This window comes from Podarcis vaucheri (assembly GCF_965113315.1).
Source record: "Podarcis vaucheri genome assembly, chromosome: 2".
Lineage (NCBI taxonomy): Eukaryota > Metazoa > Chordata > Lepidosauria > Squamata > Lacertidae > Podarcis > Podarcis vaucheri.
The window spans coordinates 25018429-25039296 of NC_138760.1; the positions used below are offsets into that span (position 1 = coordinate 25018429).

At 46.0% G+C, this 20868-nt stretch overlaps 1 protein-coding gene across 1 annotated transcript; it reads right to left on the reverse strand.

Moving 5' to 3' along the window:
* Positions 1-495: 495 nt before the first annotated feature.
* DNAJC22 (DnaJ heat shock protein family (Hsp40) member C22) lies at positions 496-7517 on the reverse strand. The gene is made up of 3 exons (XM_082212773.1): positions 7493-7517; positions 4850-5737; positions 496-1545 (listed from the first exon to the last, which is right to left on the reverse strand). The coding sequence occupies exons 2-3, from the start codon at positions 5669-5671 to the stop codon at positions 1366-1368; spliced, it is 1002 nt and encodes a 333-aa protein (XP_082068899.1). The 5' UTR covers positions 5672-5737; positions 7493-7517; the 3' UTR covers positions 496-1365.
* Positions 7518-20868: the final 13351 nt, after the last annotated feature.

Below are 20868 nucleotides of genomic sequence, written 5' to 3' on the forward strand. Positions count from 1 at the left end.
CTTCAACTACTTGGAAGACTATTGGGAATGTAGATGCAGAAATGGGTACTATTATTTTGATAGCATCAAAAATGTCAATTTCAATGTATTGTAGGGGAAAGATGCCTCACCATCTCCCCTGGTCAGACTAGTTCTTTAGTATTTGGGATAAAGCAGTAAATCATAAGCTAACTTATTATGTACAAGCAAGAGAAAAACTTATAGGGAAAAAAATGTCCGATTTTATTTCCTTCTGGAACGAAAAATTTGGTGATAATGTGAGACAGGGCTCATTATTTTCTTTAGTTTAGATTTTGAGTCTCTGTGGTTTTGGATTAATGATTATATGCCATTCTTCTTTTCTAGGGTTGCCATATGTCTGGAATTTCCTGGACATAGCCGGGAACCAGCCGTCGGAAACTGTCCTGGTGTGGGAATTGCTGAAATGTCCGGGAGAAACCAGATGAATGGCAAACCACGTTGGCGATTTCCCTTAAAAATAGCTCAACAACTTTTTAAAATATGACAACCCTATCTTTTTTGTACTTTTAAAAAATACAATGAAAACATTATATATGTTTTCAAACCTCCTGAGTGGTCCCCCCCTAAAAACCTCCCAAATATTATTAGCAAACATTTTATTTGTATAATAAATGTATCCTCCCTGCAATATAAATATTTCTAGGACACAAAAGCAAAACTTGAAAGCACTGCTTCTCCTCCTATGTCAAAAGACAGGCAACATAAAAAGAAAAGGGATCATGCCAGTCCATAGAGCGCTGGAAAGTCTCTGGAAAACAGACCCAGATAATTTGAAGGTGGGGGGGGGGAACAGGGAGGAGGAAGACTTGGCACCCCTAAGTCAACAGATGACCAAGTGGAAGGGCATACTATATGTTATGTACTGTGTTGAATAGGATCCAAAAAGCAGCAGTCTGATTGGTCCTAGAACAATAGGGTCCAGAATGTACCAGTCTGACTGGTCCTAGAACAATAGGGTCCAGAATGCAGCAGTCTGATTGGTCCTAGAACAATGCAGCAGTATGATTGGTCCGCAGGAGCCACCCAATCCAGCTCCAGGTGGAAGTGAATCCGCAACCTGATTGGCCTACAGGAGAATCCCAGAATTAGCCAATCACGTGCGACCCATTGTGTAAATAATGTATATAAAGCAGATATTTTGGGGGAGCTTTCATTCCTCACTACTATGAGCTGAATAAACAGCATGAAATCAACACTGGACTCCAAATATATTTCACTATACAATTTGTGTCCTCCATCTTCTGGACCAATGTAGGGCTGCTCTGAGAAGCTCTTTTGAGAACCATGGCTTCAAGGCCCCCAGCAACATAAACGCCAGTGTTTTATGGAGGCAGTCAGAGTCCCTTATGTTGGCTTTGGCTTCCTCATCTGTGTGAGGAGCTCGTAGGCAGCTTGTACCTCAATGAAACGTCTCTCCGCTTCTTCCGCCCGGTGCCGATTGTGATCTGGATGCCAAAGCTTCACCAGCTCCCGGTAGCTTTTGTGGATTTCTTCAGGTGTGGCATCATCATGGATTCCTAAGACCTAATAGGGAAAGGATGAAACATTTCAGGCCTGTTAGGTGGAGGAGATGTCCTGGTGGGCCTCACAGCTAGTGGCACAGTAGAGGCTGATGTCGGTGGGGAAGCCAAGAACGACTGCCTAGTTTTATAGATCTGTATAAGCTGAGTCCTATGCAGAATGACCTTCTTAGAATCATAGAGTTGGAAGGTATTGGGAAACTGTGTCCGTGCAGCTACTCACACAGAGTCAATTAAGGTTTGGCAGACAGCCAGAAGGCAATCTGAAGGAATAAGTCTGCCTGGTGATAACAGAGACATGGAGACCGCTCCCTGATTGGTCAAGCTATCTCAAAGGGGTGGTAATTAATGGCCTACTAACTGGTAGTTTGGAGTTCAGAGTTCTGTGTGTCAGTGTAGGAGTTGTGAGTCGTGTCAGAGAGAGCTAGCAAAAGATCCGTGTTCTGTTCCTGTAAATAGTCCACTGTATATAATAAACACCTAACTATAAGTTCCTGGTTCCTGCTTCGTCTATCCTGTCTGCAGCCAAGTCAACAATTGCTTCCATGGATTCTGCGTTTACTCTGCTAGGTCTGGCTAAGGTCCTGCAACTAGTCGGAAGTTGCGAAACCCCAAATAGGTTTTGCCAATAGAAGGGACCCTGAGGATCGTCTAGTCCAAGGCCCAATATTAACAGAGAAATATGAGGGCTCCCTTGGACAAAAAACAAGGACACCAGCTAGGAATACCAGAGCAAAACAGCCACCAGTAGGCTTGGTCTTTATTGAAGACTGTCACGACAGGACTCCCACCTGCCACAAGGTGGAACAAGACGGAAGCCTCAAACAAAAGAGGCCCCAAACTTTTATTAGCTGCTAATCCCCATGTTACACCCCCTCCCCAGACTACATCACTCATACATCACGGTTATATCATGAAAGGGGAGGTCTGGTGGTAGTAATCAGAGCATCCTGGACCCTGCCCCATGGTTCTCCTTGCCCTTCACCAAACACCCATCAAGTGTAACAAAAAAGATATTTACATTTCCCTGTTTCCCAGCCAAGTTAATCACACCCTTTTGTCTTCATCTGGGTTTGTTATTTCTGGAATGGCTGGAATTTCTGGAATGGCTACCTGTCTGGCACTCAGGTATCAGGATGCCAGGGATTATCACTCAGGCAGAGGGGCTGCTGAGTAGTTGAGCTCACATGTCCTTCTGAATTTCTGGAGTTTTCCCAGTGAGCCAGTACACAGATACATTTAACAGTGAATTGTCACATTTGGTATTGTGCAGCAAAGGCTGTTTGAATAGATAGGAAGAAACTGTGATGAAGTGTTTTGTGGGGACAAATCACAAAAGTCACAAAAAGGATTGTGCTGATTTTGGTAGTGGGCTGCATGTGCATGATATCTGCTGGAGGGGCAACCCCCCCCCCAAACCTATACATAAATTCCTGCAACACCTACAATGCTGGAAAATGCAGCTGTCCCATATGGGGATTGAACCTGCAACCTTGGTGTTATCAGCACCACACTCTAACCGACTGAGCTATCCAACCTTTGAGACTGAGTGTCTTTCTCCTATGGTTTCTAGCGTTGTTGTTGTTCTTTACAGCTTACTGGCCTTAAAGCTGGCATTCTCTGCTCTACGATTAGGGCTTAGGTTGCAGTCTTAACCCCACTTACCCAGGAATAAGTCCTATGGACTTGTATTGAATTTGCTTCTATGAGTTTGAAGAGTTTTTTAATGAGTTTTTTTGGCTCCTGTTTGTTTGTAGCGTGTTGAGAGGGTTGCAATATCCTGGACTGAACTTGCTTCTGAGTACACTTAGTTAGGTTTGAGCTGTTCGGCTGCAATCCTATACACGCTTACCTGGAGTGCATCCCATTGAACGTAATGGGGTTTCTGAATAGACGCATATAAGACTCTTATATTATTTATAGCTCACCTTTCCTCCAAAGAGCTCGAGGCAGCAAACGTGGCTCCTCCTCACCTCCATTTTATCCTCTGAGAGGTAGGTTAGGCTGAGAGGTTATGACTGACCCAAGGTCAGCCTGTGAGTCTAAATGGGGTTTTAAACCCAGGTCTCCTCAGCTTTAATAAAAACAATAATTCCATTATTTATACCCCGCCCATCTAGTTGGGTTTCCCTAGCCACTCTGGGCAGCTTACAGCATATGTAAAGGTAAAGGGACCCCTGACCATTAGGTCCAGTCATGGCTGACTCTGGGGTTGCAGTGCTCATCTCGCTTTACTGGCCGAGGGAGCCGGCGTACAGCTTCCGGGTCATGTGGCCAGCATGACTAAGCCACTTCTGGTGAACCAGAGCAGCACACAGAAACACCATTTACCTTCCCGCTGGAGCGGTACCTATTTATCTACTTGCACTTTGACGTGCTTTTGAACTGCTAGGTTGGCAGGAGCAGGGACCGAGCAACGGGAGCTCACCCCGTGATGGGGAGTCGAACCGGCAACCTTCTGAACAGCAAGTCCTAGGCTCTGTGGTTTAACCCACAGCACCACCCGCGTCCCTTACAACATATATATAAACATAGCAAAATAACAAACTTCCTGATACAGGGCTGCCTTCAGATGTCTTCTAAAAGTTATGTAGTTCTTTATCTCCTTGACATTTGAAGGGAGGCTGTTAAAGTTGGGAATAGAGACATTTCGATTCCCTCTTCCCAAAGCCCAAACTTCCTGTTTCCCAGTTCACTTGAAAGATGGATACAGTAGCCTTAGTTACCAGCTAAGTCCAACTCTAGCCTTATCCTTGAGTTGGCTGAAGATTCAAAAACCATGAATCTAGAAATATGAGCATGACCAAAAAAGCAACGTCACCCGATTCACTCCAAAATGGAGCCAAATATTGGCAAAAGCCCCACAGAAGCCTTTTGCGCCCCAAAATCTGTATTCTACAGAGACTTCCTAAATGGAGTCACCAAAAAATTGTTGACTCCCAATTCACTCCAAAATGTCGCCAAACGTTGCCAAAAGCTCCACAGAAGCCTTTTGTGGCCCAAAACCCATGTTCCGCGGAGACTTCCGGAATGGGGAGCTCAGCATCCTAAATCATGGGATCACGGCATTGGCATTGCCCTATTTATTCCAAAACGGTGCCAAATGTCAGTAAATGTCCCTCAGAAGCCTTTTGCTGCAAAACCCCACATTCTGGAGAGACTTCCGAAACGGGGCCCTCAGTATCCTAACCCACATGGCCACAGCATCACCCAAAATGGACGTTGCCCAGATCCCACTCCTCTAACCCAGCTGCTATAAAGTATACCGTCACAAAAACAAAACTGAGCTGAAGAGTATTGCCCTGTACCTTCAATGCCATCCTCTGCCTCTCGTTCTGGACCGAGTGCACAAAGGCAAAAACTTGCTCCCACTCCTGGAAGGAGCCACCGCTGAAGCCCAGCATCTTCCAAGCATGGTAGGGCAGGAGGAGCACCGATTCCAGCGCACTGCTCAGGGATGGGAACACACTGAGCCAATCCAGCGTGGATCTAATAGTGCCGGCTACGTAGCTGGCAGTGGCCGCTGTGTTGTAGAAGGCAGAGTATGCCAAAGGTGTCGTGAAAGCAAGGTACGCTAGGCCCAGTCGGTACAGTCGGGCACCAAGCTTCTCCCTGGTGCCCTTGTTGGATTTATAGCACCGGTGCCTCTGGGCTGTGACACTAGTTGTGAGAGTGATGGGAAAGATGGCCAGAGAGCAGCCATAGAAGATTGGTGCAGTTATGAAGGCCGCCTTTAAAGTAGCTTGGAGATCAGAGGATTGGTCACCCACTGCAGACACCAGGTGAACTCCGAGTCCCACCGCCAGGGGGAGAGCCAGGAAGTAAAAACCCGGGAGGGCTGAGAGACCCACCAGGGCCACCAAACCAAAGTAGATGCCTACTGAGGCTTGGCCAAGGAAGCGCACAGGGCTGAAAGGTGGAGGTCCATCTCTGGGCAGTTCCAAGGTGCGATTGGCTTGCGTCACCCAACCCGGCAGCAGCCACAGCTCCCAGAGCCACCCCATCCCAAAACCCCCCAAAGTCAGCATCCACAATAGGGCATGGTTATCCCGGCCCAGGTAGAGATGATGGAGCCCAGCGGGGCCTCCCAGGGCCCAGAGGGCAATAGCCACCAGAAGCCGCTTGGCCATCGTTCACCAGGCACCTCTTCACTACTGTGGGCAGGGCCCTCTGCTGCAAGACATCTCACTGGCAACCTGAGGAGAGAGAAAGAGAGCAAAAGGTAGCAGGAACATGAAGAACACCCCCCCCCAGCCGCACCATATTTCAGGGCATTGGACCATGTTTCGGCTGACATAATACACACACCCCTCCCTCCTCCCGCGATGTCCAATATGATGATGATGATGATGATGATGATAATAATAATAATAATAATAATAATAATAATAATAATTTATTTCTACCCCATCCATCTGGCTGGGTTTGTCCAGCCACTCTGGGCGTCTCCCAACATCAGACATTAAAAACTTCCCTAAACAGGGCTGCCTTCAGATGTCTTCTAAAAGTCAGATAGTTGTTTATTTCCTTGACATCCACAGGGCGGGTGCCACTACCGAGAAGGCTCTCTGCCTGGTTCCCTGTAACTTCGCTTCTTGCAGTGAGGGAACCACCAGAAGGCCCTCGGAGCTGGACCTCAGTCTGAACAACAGGGGTGGAGACGTTCCTTTAGGTATATATTTTCCAGGTTCCTGAATGTCCACAGAGTAACTAGAAAGAGCTAGTATGATTTTCCTGGCAAGAAACAGTGGCCCTCTGGGCTCTGCCCCCACCTAGTGTTATTCAGATAGTCCCCCACACTCTGGCTGCGATGGTCTTTGAGTTTGACTTCAACCCTCGGGTAAGACTGACTTGATTTGGCAAAGGGTGTTTAAGGAGATAACAGAAATCACGGAGTTAAAACCGACCAAAAGTCCAGAGGTGGCATTATTATCAATTTACAGTGGGGTGGGAGGTTCACAGGCTATGAAGGACTTGCTCACAAATTTATCGACAGCTGCATGAATTAATAGAGCTAGGAAGTGGAAGGGGCAAGCAGAATATAAAATGGAAGAATGGTATAAAGAGGCGTGGGATATAGCTATTAATGATAAATTAACATGTGCCATTAAGGTAAGTTGGGAAATATGCGGGAGAAATGATTCTGAGGAGAAATGGAAGGTGTTTGTAGAATTTGTACTGTTAAAATGGAAAGGGGTCAAGCCATCACAAGAGGTGTTGAATTATTGGAAGGCTGGATAGTTACGATGGAATGGTCTCAGTGGTGGGGTCACAATTTTATTCTTATTTTATTATTATTATTACTTTGTCAAAATTATATATATATATGTGTGTGTGTGTGTGTGTGTGTGTATACGATATATATGTATATATGTGTGTATATATATATATATGTGTGTGTGTGTGTGTGTGTGTGTGTGTGTATACACACATATATATATACACACACACACAGTGGTACCTCAGGTTACAGATGCTGCAGGTTACAGACGCTTCAGATTACAGACTCCGCTAACCTGGAAGTAGTACCTCAGGTTAAGAACTTTGCTTCAGGAAGAGAACATAAATCGTGCGGCAGCAGTGGGAGGCCCCATTAGCTAAAATGGTACTTCAGGTTAAGAACAGTTTCAGGTTAAGAACGGACCTCTGGAACGAATTAAATTCTTAACCAGAGGTACCACTGTATATATATGACTTGATTCCCACCTCTCTGTTTCCCAATGTAGATCTTCACTCTCCCCATGTTCCTGATGAAGATCTTTATTCCCTCCTTGTTCCAGCTGTAGATCTTCCCTCACCCCTCCTTCCCTGGTGGTGGGGGAAAGCACCATTTTGTAGTTTGCCTCTAGTGCCAAAACGACTTGGGCTAGCCCTACCCCCTACGGCCCCACTGTTCCCAACATAAAGGATTCCCCAGCCGCAATGCTGCCTATAGGCAAAGATTCCCATACCTGTCGCACGCTGGATCCAGCCGCTTGCTGAATCGAGGAGGCAAATCTGAACAACGCAATCACTGCAGCTCAGTGGCAGAACACATTCTTGGCATGGAGAAGGTTCCAGGTTCAATTCTTGGCTCTTCCAGGCAGAGCAGACAGTACTGAACTAAGTGAACTGATGGCCTGACTCACTCTAAGGCAGTTTCCTTTGTCCCCAGGAACAGCGTTTCCAGAATCATAAATACACACCTTTTGTCTCACTCCCAGCGGGGGCGAACATCGGCACAATTTCATCAGGGCTATAATGTCGACTCAGAAAGCCTTTGATCCCATTGCACTAGGCTGGACTTTGCTTTTCTGGGGTGGGGGTGGGGACTGGGCACAGGACATCTGTCAGGAAAGGGGGTGGGGATAGTGGCCAAAGGGCAGTGTGGTGGCACACCCAGCATACCGACAGCACTGAAGAGTCAGGAGTTCTGTCGAAGGCCTTTGTCACAGTATGGAGGGAAATCAGCGCTGGAGCTGGGCTTCTCCCAATTCATCCAGGCATTTCAGAGTTATCCACGCAGCACCAATTGCTTCTTTCTTCTTTGGGGATCACTCATAGCCGAGTCAGATTGTCTTCCATGAACATGGTTTTAACAGTGAGTCCGTAAGTGACTGTGGAGGCCAATTCTGGATCCACACGTCCTTCCACAGTGGGGACATAGGTTTCCAGGCGGGAGCTGATCACAGTGAGGGTTTGGCAAGCGTGCTTTCCTCTTAGCACATTTCTCCCTTTCGTCCTGAGTTTGAGCGTCTTCAGTGCTCATGACGCAGGCCAGTGTTTTCCAGTTGTCGATGTTTATACTACATTTTTAAAGATTTGCCTTGAGATAGTCTTTAAACCTCTTTTGTTGACCACCAGCATTACGCTTTCCCTTTTCAAGTTTGGAATAGAGTAGTTGCTTTGGAAGACGATCATCAGGCATCCGCACAACATGACCAGCCCAACGAAGTTGATGTTGAAGAATCATAGAATCATAGAATCATAGAATCATAGAGTTGGAAGAGACCACAAGGGCCATCGAGTCCAACCCCCTGCCAAGCAGGAAACACCATCAGAGCACTCCTGACATATGGTTGTCAAGCCTCTGCTTAAAGACCTCCAAAGTAGGAGACTCCACCACACTCCTTGGCAGCAAATTCCACTGTCAAACAGCTCTTACTGTCAGGAAGTTCTTCCTAATGTTTAGGTGGAATCTTCTTTCCTGTAGTTTGGATCCATTGCTCCGTGTCCGCTTCTCCGGAGCAGCAGAAAACAACCTTTCTCCCTCCTCTATGTGACATCCTTTTATATATTTGAACATGGCTATCATATCACCCCTTAACCTCCTCTTCTCCAGGCTAAACATGCCCAGCTCCCTTAGCCGTTCCTCATAAGGCATCGTTTCCAGGCCTTTGACCATTTTGGTTGCCCTCCTCTGGACACGTTCCAGTTTGTCAGTGTCCTTCTTGAACTGTGGTGCCCAGAACTGGACACAGTACTCCAGGTGTGGTCTGACCAGAGCAGAATACAGTGGCACTATTACTTCCCTTGATCTAGATGCTATACTCCTATTGATGCAGCCCAGAATTGCATTGGCTTTTTTAGCTGCCGCATCACACTGTTGGCTCATGTCAAGTTTGTGGTCAACCAAGACTCCTAGATCCTTTTCACATGTACTGCTCTCAAGCCAGGTGTCACCCATCTTGTATTTGTGCCTCTCATTTTTTTTGCCCAAGTGCAATACTTTACATTTCTCCCTGTTAAAATTCATCTTGTTTGTTTTTGCCCAGTTCTCTAATCTGTCAAGGTCGTTTTGAAGTGTGATCCTGTCCTCTGGGGTGTTAGCCACCCCTCCCAGTTTGGTGTCATCTGCAAATTTGATCAGGATGCCTTTAAGTCCATCATCCAAGTCGTTGATAAAGATGTTGAATAAGACCGGGCCCAAGACAGAACCCTGTGGCACCCCACTAGTCACTCTTCTCCAGGATGAAGAGGAACCATTGATGAGCACCCTTTGGGTTCGGTCAGTCAGCCAGTTACAAATCCACTGAGTGGTAGCATAGTCAAGACCGCATTTTACCAGAATCATTGCTTCAACATTGGTGATCTCTGCTTCTTCCAGTACACTGATATTAGTTCACCTGTCTTCCCAAGTGATGTGTAAAATTTTTCGGAGACACCGTTGAAGGAATCTTTCGAGGAGTTGGAGATGGCATTTATAAGTGGTCCATGTTTCACAAGCATATACAGTGGTACCTCAGGTTAAGTACTTAATTTGTTCTGGAGGTCCATTCTTAACCTGAAACTGTTCTTAACCTGAAGCACCACTTTAGCTAATGGTGCCTCCCGCTGCCGTACGATTTATGTTCTCATCCTGAAGCAAAGTTCTTAACCCGAGGTACTATTTCTGGGTTAGTGGAGTCTGTAACCTGAAGCGTATGTAACCCGAAGTGTATGTAACCCGAGGTACCACTGTAGTAAGGTTGGTAGTACAATAGCTATGTAAACAAGCATTTTGGTTTCCCTGCGAATGTCCTGGTCCTCAAACACTCTGTGCTTCAGTTGGGAGAAAGCTAACATGTATCACAAAACACACACACACAGCATATAGGAATGCACAACGGAGGCATGGGCTCCTGCAAATTGGCACAGATGTGCGTTCAAAGCTTACATTCTATTTTTTGGCCCACAGCAGCTATGCAATCTGATCAGCGATATGGTTGCATTTGGACTGAGGGATCATCAGGACTCTTCCTTCCTGATGGGTGGAGCAGAGGGAGCTATCTAGCTATGGAGACGCACATCGCTCTGTGAACACATATCCGCAAGGGAGTCTGTAAACCTCTTTTGTTGACCACCAGCATTACGCTTTCCATTTTCAGGTTTGGACTTTAAAATGTATTGCTCTATACCTGGAACTCAACCAATGCTACCCTGATTTTTTAACTACCTTTGTTTCTCCTGGGATACACAACTGGGGTGTGAGCGCTTCAGTCCCCCAGGGCATAAATAATTGGGCAGTGTCCTTTTTCAGAGCCTGCTCAAAGTCAAAAGCCTCCGTAACTCCTTTTGCAATGCATGGGAGAAATGGAAAGCTAATACTTCTGAGCCTGGTGGTAAAGCTTTAAGGACATCAGAATTGCCTTCCTGGATCACACCAAAATCCACCCAGTCCTGATGGCCTCAGAAAGTTTCCAAACCGTCATCTACTGTTGCTGCTTGCCTGAATCTGATGCTCTCATAACTCAGAAGTAAAAACCTACTGCATTCTCTGGAATTCAAGCAAGCATGCACAGAGCTGGAGCTTCAGAGGCATACTGTGTCTGAACAAAGAGGGGTTTTGTCTGGGTGCCTTTCCAGCAATCCTTTCTCCAAGCATCAGAAGTCCCCACCACCACTAGTGTTCCTGCATATACTTGACCCACCCCTGACAGCTAAGAGTGGTCCAATTATGCCAGATCCAACTAAAGCTCAGTACTGTTAAGATGCTTCACAACATGGGTGGCACTGTGGTCTAAACCACTGAGCCTCTTGGGCTTGCCGATCAGAAGGTTGGCGGTTTGAATCCCTGTGGTTCGAATCTCCTGTTGCTCTGTCCCAGCTCCTGCCAACCTAGCAGTTCGAAAGCACGCCAGCGAAAGTAGATAAATAGGTACAGCTGCAGCGGGAAGGTAAATGGCGTTTCCGTGCGCTTTGGCTTTTCTCATGGTGTTCTGTTGTGCCAGAAGCGGTTTAGTCATGCTTGGCCACATGACCCAGAAAGCTGTGTGTAGACAAACTCCGGCTCCCTCGGCCTGAAAGCAAGATGAGCGCTGCACCCCCATCGTCGCCTTTGACTGGACTTAACAGCCCAGGGGTCCTTTGCCTTTACCTTTACTGTTAAGATGCTTCATATATCCAAAACTAGCAGAACCAACCAGCAGACCAAGCCTCTGTGCTGGAAGGTACCTTCAAGCCAAAAAACGCTTGAAGGATTAGCTAGCAACAGCTAATGATTGTTGATATATCTACAGTGGATCGGAAATTATAGAGACCTGCGTCTGATAGATGGTGAAATCTGTAATTATGTGTTGATTGATAAGATGATTGAGGACCAGGGAAACAGAAAGCAAGTACTTTACTGTGGGTGTAAACCACAAGCATTTCACAGGTAGACTTCATTCCAATGATCCTCTTTTGCATGTCTCTTATGTAAGATACTTGATACCCCTCCAGATCCATGTTTTTAGCAAAGAGGTCCATCTGAATCAGTCAGCAGGAATAACCTGTTTATTTATTTATTGCATTCCACTAGGTTGGTTTTTTTAATGTTTATTGAAAGTTGTGCACCAGAGATGGTGAGACGCAAACAAAAAAGACAGAAATGTTGGAGGGTATCAGTGGCGTAGCGTGGGTTGTCAGCACCCAGGGCAAGGCAAGTAATTTGTGCCCTCTAACCCGTGGATTTGCGCCCCTAACCCGTGGATTTGCGCCCCCTAACCCTAACCCCCAGATGTTGCGCCCGGTGCGGCCGGCCCCCCCTGCACCCCCCACGCTACGCCACTGGAGGGTATGAAAGTTGCATAGGAGAAAGGGAAAACACGCCACAACGAAACCATGATGCAAGCTTTTAGACTACATTTGACTGCTACTCAAGTGCCCTGTGTAATCAGGTCATGTGGCAGCAGGTGCGAGACAGGTAAACTCATGCACTTTTCAGATTCAAAATCTGTAAAAGAAGAAGCAGGAATTGAGAGTTGCCCACTGCAGCTACTGCTTGAACTGCAGGAAGAATCCTTGCAACTCTTGAATGCAAGCCAGGGTAGCAAAGGACTAAATTTAGACAGCACTTCTGATTCTTCTTTTTCAAGCCATGGGTTCAAAGCAGCCCCACTCAGCTATCAATCGCCCATGGGGGTGGAGTCCTGCATCTGGCCCTCCAAGAGGATTCAGTTTCCCATCTCTGATTTTAAGCCATGCCAGTTACTTAATTAAGCACTCATCTCACACCCAGGACTAGTATAGGCCATCATAAAACATCACAAAATACCCATATATAAAAATTTAAAATATATACAAATAAACAGCCATGTAAAATACAGTGGTACCTCAAGTTACAGTTTACAAACGCTTCAGGTTACAGACGCTTCAGGTTACAGACTCCGCTAACCCAGAAATAGTACCTCAGGTTAAGAACAGAAATCATGTGGTGGCGGCATGGCAGCAGCGGGAGGCCCCATTAACTAAAGTTGTACCTCATATTAAGAACAGTTTCAAGTTAAGAATGGACCTCCAGAATGAATTAAGTTCTTAACCCGAGGTACCACTGTATATAATGACGAGGATTTTCATTGGGATTTCTTCCTGCTAAACAGTGCCATTTACCACTCTGATTGATACTGTTGATAAAAAGCTCAGCCACCCTTGCAGTTACTTCCGGGTTAATGTCACACAGATAGAATCTGACATTTTCATTGTGCCGTGATTTTAGACTACCCAAATAAGGGGATAGCATAGCTGGTTGTACAATAGACAGTAGAAAAGGATATGTTCTGCAATGTCCGGTACATTCAAAGAGCATCAGCAATGTCTGCTATTTCTGGGGATGTTTAAATATCTGCCCTTCACAAAAGCTGAGGGGGAAACGTTCAGTCAGACTAACAAAAGACTGGAATTATTAATTTTGAGATATAAGTGACTCTGTTATCTGTTATCTGTAAACCATAGAACTTGGGGAAGCAACTTTTATTTACAGCTGACTCAATGTTTTGTTTTTCAACGTCCCTTAATCTGGTTTGAATATTGCGATAAATATATTGCTCACTTGAATTCTACAAGGGTTCTAAGTCAATACCAAAAGATCTGATTTTGCTTAAATAAGTCAGAGAGCAGACTCAAAGGTAGTCTTCCAAGCACTGCAGTAGTCTCCCAAGTTGCAGGCTCACTTGAATAAAGGGGAAAAGCAACACTGCCCCAGTAACCTTTCTGTGGTTTTATTTTTATTTTGCATTGCTTCAAATTAAAGCGAGTTCAAGTTCCTAATCTTAGGAAATGCTTTAAAACACCAGGTGGCAGCATCTATCTGCATCATCCTAAAAGCACAGACAAAACTCCTAACTAGGGAGTGGAACTCTTTGTACAAGGATCTCTATCTTCACAGGTGCAACACACAAAGGAAGAATGTCGTTGGATTCGGGGATAGTGGAAGCACTTTGAGACATGAAGAACTTCCTACACGAAAGGCAGTCCCATACAGGAATTCGCCCTGTGCAGATCCTCATGCACAAAGAGGTACAATCGTTGTCTTCAAATATCTGAAAGGCCATGGATAAAAAATGGAGAAGACTTGCCTTCTGTTACTCCAGAGAGCGCACAAGGGGTCCTGCTTGCAGGTTTCCTATAAGCCATCTGGTTGGCCACTGTGACAACAGAATGGTGGATTGGATGGGCTATTATTATGTTCTTGAACTAATGGTCAAAATAAAAAAATTCCTTCCAGTAGCACCTTAAAGACCAACTAAGTTAGTTCTTGGTATGAGCTTTCGTGTGCATGCACACTTCTTCAGATACACTGAAGAAGTGTGCATGCACATGAAAGCTCATACCAAGAACTAACTTAGTTGGTCTTTAAGGTGCTACTGGAAGGAATTTTTTTATTTTGACTATGGCAGACCAACACGGCTACCTATCTGTAACTTGAACTAATGGGTGATACTGGAAGCAGATTTCAGTTGCACACAGAGACAAATCTTAACAGGGAGTTTCTGTTATGTCTATCTGTCAGGGACCCTGTAGCTGCAAAGATTCCTAGACTCCAGAGAGGGTTAGATTAGATGACCACCAGACCCTTCCATCTCTCAAATCCCATTATTCAATTACTATTGGTGCACAATTTTTATGGTGTGTACTGTGCCTGGAAAGCTGCAAGCGATTGGGGTTTCATTGATTGCCACTAGTAGTGGATGTCAATTCCCACTCAGAAGTATTTTCTGTCTAAGGGATGCGGGTGGCACTGTGGCCTAAACCACTGAGTCTCTTGGGCTTGCTGATCAGAAGGTGGGCGGTTCGAATCCCTGGGACGGGGTGAGCTCCCATTGGTCTGTCCTAGATCCTGCCAACCTAGCAGTTCAAAAGCACACCAGTGCAAGTAGATAAATTGGTACCACTGCGGTGGGAAGGTAAACAGCGTTTCCGTGCACTCTGGTTTCCGTCACGGTGTCCCATTGAGCCAGAAGCAGTTTAGTCATGTTGGCAGCATATCCCGGAAAGCTGTCTGTGAACAAACACCGGCTCCCTTGGCCTGAAAGCGAGATGAACGCCACAACCCCATAGTCTCCTTTGACTGGACGTAACCGTCCAGGGGTCCTTTACCCTTTACCTTTATTTGCTTTCTGTCTAGGAATGTCACAACAAGTGAAAATAAGCGTTTCTTCCCTACCAGGTAACCAAAGAAAATTGGTGGTGGGAGGAACAAACATGCATATGATAAATGTTTAGGTACCAGGAATGTTCCCACATCTGAACAACGAATGTCTGTGCCACTCTATGGTGGGCCAGTCCATCCATCCATTTCAAAAAGTCTTTTTTTTTATATATAATTTTTATTAGTTTTTTTAACATATCATTTTCAACAGTAATTAAACATACTTTTACATCTTATTCAAATTTTTGACTTCCATCAATCCTGTCTGAAAAATTTTCAATCTAATCTCTCAGTATGTATTTCTTATCTTCCCTATTACATTTCAAACTCATAACCAATATCTCTATCTTTTTCTACTTTGTAACACTTCGTATATTTCTCCTTACAAAACTTCTTGTAGTCCTACTAGTGTAATTTGTTGATTACAGTTGCTCTTCAAATAGTTCATATACTTCCTCCAATCTTCTGTAAATCTCTGGTCCCGCAGGTTTCAAATCCTTCCTGTCATTTTTCCAATTCTGCATAGTCCATTAATTTCGTCTGCCATTCTTCTTTCGTCGGAATTTCTTCTTGTTTCCATTTCTGGGCTAACAACACTCTTGCCGCAGTCATTTCAAAAAAGTCTTAATACATGGACATCATCAAACCAAACTCTTAATATAAAAATAAAAAATATGTGAAGAATATCTGAAGAAGTGTGCATGCACACAAAAGCTCATACCAAGAACTAACTTAGTTGGTCTTTAAGGTGCTACTGGAAGGAATTTTTTTATTTTGACTATGGCAGACCAACACGGCTACCTATCTGTATCTTAATATAAAGTTCAGCTCAGAATGAGATTCCCAGCAGCATAGGCAGGAAGGAAAACCACCCACATTTGTTCTGCCTACTGCATTATTCTGTTTGCAGCACAGAATATACCTATCAGTGTAGTGTGCAGAACTCTTGTGCTAAATTTGTTTATTGGGAAGGCCCCAGGTCTGGTTATCTGAGAGTCACTTTACATGTTAACACTTTGGTTGATGTTGATAAAGGATTTGCCCATCTGCAAATGGTAAAGTTTTCCTCTTACGGTATAAAAAACCCATTGCTTCTCTCTGTACATTTCTTTTTAAAGTAGTCGTAATGTTGGTCCCCATTCAGGAAACAGACCTGAATAAGGCATCTACATTGTCATGCCCGGTGCTCACATTAAATGAGCGCTGGGGCACAATCCACTATTGCCTTTTGTCGGTACTGATTTCAGAAAGCTGCAAGAGAGCAGGCATGATATGGCAGAGCTTGGGGAACTAATTGAGGGCTCCCGATCCTCCAAGTGTCCCTATTTTCCAGGGCCAGTCCCGGATTTACAGAAGCCGTCCCAGTTTCTGATTTGAACTCGGAATGTCCTGCTTTCCCTTAGGGTGTCCCCATTTTCATGGGAGAAATGTTGGAGGGTATGGAATGGGACGTCTCCATTTTCATGGGAGAAATGTCGGAGGGTATGGAATGGGACGTCCCCATTTTCATGGGAGAAATGTCAGAGGGTATGGAATGGGACGTCTCCATTTTCATGGGAGAAATGTCGGAGGGTATGGAATGGGACGTCCCCATTTTCATGGGAGAAATGTCAGAGGGTATGGAATGGGACGTCTCCATTTTCATGGGAGAAATGTCGGAGGGTATGGAATGGGACGTCCCCATTTTCATGGGAGAAATGTCGGAGGGTATGGAATGGGACGTCCCCATTTTCATGGGAGAAATGTCGGAGGGTATGGAATGGGACGTCCCCATTTTCATGGGAGAAATGTTGGAGGGTATGGAATGGGACGTCTCCATTTTCATGGGAGAAATGTTGGAGGGTATGGAATGGGACGTCTCCATTTTCATGGGAGAAATGTCGGAGGGTATGGAATGGGACGTCCCCATTTTCATGGGAGAAATGTCGGAGGGTATGGAATGGGACGTCTCCATTTTCATGGGAGAAATGTCGGAGGGTATGGAATGGGACGTCCCCATTTTCATGGGAGAAATGTCGGAGGGTATGGAATGGGACGTCCCCATTTTCATGGGAGAAATGTTGGAGGGTATGGAATGGGACGTCCCCATTTTCATGGGAGAAATGTCGGAGGGTATGGAATGGGACGTCCCCATTTTCATGGGAGAAATGTTGGAGGGTATGGAATGGGACGTCTCCATTTTCATGGGAGAAATGTCGGAGGGTATGGAATGGGACGTCCCCATTTTCATGGGAGAAATGTCGGAGGGTATGGAATGGGACGTCCCCATTTTCATGGGAGAAATGTTGGAGGGTATGGAATGGGACGTCCCCATTTTCATGGGAGAAATGTCGGAGGGTATGGAATGGGACGTCCCCATTTTCATGGGAGAAATGTCGGAGGGTATGGAATGGGACGTCCCCATTTTCATGGGAGAAATGTTGGAGGGTATGGAATGGGACGTCTCCATTTTCATGGGAGAAATGTTGGAGGGTATGGAATGGGGCGTCTCCATTTTCATGGGAGAAATGTCGGAGGGTATGGAATGGGACGTCTCCATTTTCATGGGAGAAATGTCGGAGGGTATGGAATGGGACGTCCCCATTTTCATGGGAGAAATGTCGGAGGGTATGGAATGGGACGTCCCCATTTTCATGGGAGAAATGTCGGAGGGTATGGAATGGGACGTCCCCATTTTCATGGGAGAAATGTCGGAGGGTATGGAATGGGACGTCCCCATTTTCATGGGAGAAATGTCGGAGGGTATGGAATGGGACGTCCCCATTTTCATGGGAGAAATGTCGGAGGGTATGGAATGGGACGTCCCCATTTTCATGGGAGAAATGTCGGAGGGTATGGAATGGGACGTCCCCATTTTCATGGGAGAAATGTCGGAGGGTATGGAATGGGACGTCCCCATTTTCATGGGAGAAATGTCGGAGGGTATGGAATGGGACGTCCCCATTTTCATGGGAGAAATGTCGGAGGGTATGGAATGGGACGTCCCCATTTTCATGGGAGAAATGTCGGAGGGTATGGAATGGGACGTCCCCATTTTCATGGGAGAAATGTCGGAGGGTATGGAATGGGACGTCCCTATTTTCATGGGAGAAATGTCGGAGGGTATGGGGCTCCCCCCGCCCATCCCAATACTTCAAGAATTGGACAAACACACACAAAGAGTTAAGTATCCCAGGACTCTAGCTGCTTGCATTAATAAAAGACCATCCTTGTCGATCTCATACTGAGACAGATATGTAAACAGGCAGGCAGACAGACAGGCAGACAAGAGGGACACCCTTCCTGGTTATTCATTTATCAGTCGTTCCCCTCTGCCTACAGCAATTCATTCCCCCCACCTTTTTTGTTAGTTGACCCACTGATGCATTCAGCATCCATTTCAACGGGGCAGCTCACCAGATAGGCAGCATCTCATTGCCCATGCAAATTTCATTCCGACACCCCCATAAAAATTAATGGCACCACAAAGTCTCCCCTGACCCACCACTGCAGGGAGATGCCTCTCCTTAGCAAGCTCCTGTTTGCTCAGGCACTCACAGTATTATCGTCCTTATTTACATAGATTAGCGAGTAGCAGGCCGCCAATTTGTCCTAATTCATAATTAATCAGCCCAATCTCCTTGTGCGCTGTTGACTCAGCCGCATGCCTCCCAGCCCCATGCAAATTGGGATAAATTTGCTTCGACCTGGAGGTGGATGGGGAGACTTTAATATTTAATTTTTTAAAAAACCACACTGATGCCCCAAGGCTGGTACGTTGTTGTTGTTGTTTTTGGTTTTGTTTTGTTTCCAAAGGATGGGAATTATTGGTGTGCTTGACACATCAGACCATGACCTGACTTTTTAGGGGGGGGTTGTAGGCATATTCTGCAACATGTCATCAATGCCACCCTGGTGCATTTATGGTAGATTTATACTGGACCGTCCACACGTAATTCTGCTTTGTTAATTGTTCTGCAATGCTTCCTTCCCAATGTTATCAATGAAGTCTGGAGGGACACTCTTGTGCTATTGTGTAACAAAAGAGGGACACACACACACACACACACACACACATATACACACATCCTGAACATTTGTGATATGAAAAGTTACAGGATTTCAGCAGGAAGTTACAGTACATGCAGTGTGTCAGGGACTGTGCTGAGAAGTATTCGCGTCCCTACATACATACATACAATTTTGGGGTCTTCCTAAACCAACATTTGGGGTGTCCTAGCTTTTACTTTTAAAATATGGCAACCCTGGCGCACGTGGCAAGACTGCAAAGCAGGGGTGGGGGTGGAGAACCTGTAGTCTTCTCCATGTTACTGGACTACAACTCCCATCACCCCTCGGCCATGATCGCAGGGGCTGATGGGAGTTGGAGTCTAGCATCTGACTGTAGCAGGCATAGGCAAACTCGGCGCTCCAGATGTTTTTCGACTACAACTCCCATCATCCCTGACCGCTGGTCCTGTTAGCTAGGGATGATGGGAGTTGTAGTTCCAAAACATCTGGAGGACCGAATTTGCCTATGCCTGGCCTAGCCCAAGGCAATTCGGCAGTGGAGGCAAACCACAAAATAGTGCCCTTTGCTCTGCCAGGGAAGAAGGGGTGAATAAAGATCTATTGTCAGAAGGGCGGCACTGAGGAGGAATGGAGGGAGCACCCCTCTCCCCCTGATCCTGATCCAGATCCTGACTCTTCCCAGGAGCAGGAGGACAATATAGATTTGGAACAGTGGTTTGCAGAGGGACCTATATAGTTCAGAAGGCAGAAGCTGGGAAATACTGGATGGGAAACAGCCAGGAGAAGAAGCACTGGGGGAGAGAGAGTGAACAGATTCACTGTCTCTGGAAAGCATTCATCCGCTCAGCCCAAACTCAAGAAGAGCAGATAAGGTGTCAAGAAGAGAGCACAGTGGTTATAGGCTCAGGTTACAAGATGCGGTAGTGATGTGGGTGACTTGGGAGGAAGTGGGTGGAACCCTTAACTGGGAGCACCGTCATTCCTAGGAAATGGATTCTTTGTTCTCTTGCTGTGATCATTAAAGTTTCTAACTGGTAAGAAGACTCCTTTTCCTTTGTTCTGCTTATCTACTGCCAAAGGGGGGGGGAGAAAGCCTATTCCCTGAAGCCTGACATAAAGGTAAAGGGACCCCTGACCATTAGGTCCAGTCGTGGCTGACTCTGGGGTTGCAGCACTCATCTCGCTTTATTGGCCGAGGGAGCCGATGTTCAGCTTCCGGGTCATGTGGCCAGCATGACTAAGCTGCTTCTGGCGAACCAGAGCAGCGCATGGAAACGCCCTTTACCTTCCCGCCGGAGCGGTACCTATTTATCTACTTGCACTTTGACGTGCTTTCGAACTGCTAGGTTGGCAGGAGCAGGGACCAAGCAACAGGAGCTAACCCCGTCGTGGTGATTCAAACCGCCGACCTTCTGATCGGCAAGTCCTAGGCTCTGTATGACCACCCCAATATCATCATGAGCACAAATCATCATGAATGCACCCTTGAAATGACCACTGGAGGGGCCAATGTTGCTAATAGGTGTTCCTCACCTGCACAAAAGGTGCAGTCTTTGATTTGGCACTGGCTGCCTTTGTTGCTACTATTTCACATGTTTGTACCACCTGTACTGTACTGGGTAAGTCAGGAATTTAGCTTTTCTCGGAGCAAACTGCAGACTCTGTTCCACATGTTTTCTTCTGGGCTGGCATGAGCAGAGTGTGCAGGCCGCTGTGGCACAGATCTGGACCTCTTGCAGCTTTTGTGTATTCCCTGACCCGATCAAATAATTTCACTTAGTGGCCTAACAGTGACGTTGACAGGTGAGAAAAACCCTTCTTCCTCTGAAAGCCCTCCTCTACGCATTATGCCTTCAGCAAACAGAGTTAGGAACCAAAACAAAACCTTTTTCTAGGCATCCCCCTAAGTTCTGGTCCCGCTTAGCTGGCAGGAGTCATCAGCATCACAGC

What these genes read in the sequence shown, in the direction of transcription:
- DNAJC22 (XM_082212773.1), bottom strand. Translation starts at nt 5,671, where the DNA reads ATGGCCAAGCGGCTTCTGGTGGCTATTGCCCTCTGGGCCCTGGGAGGC. An exon ending in GGCAGAGGATGGCATTGAAG is followed by an intron (nt 1,546 to 4,849) that starts GTACAGGGCAAT and finishes TTTCCCTATTAG; the next exon opens with GTCTTAGGAATCCATGATGA.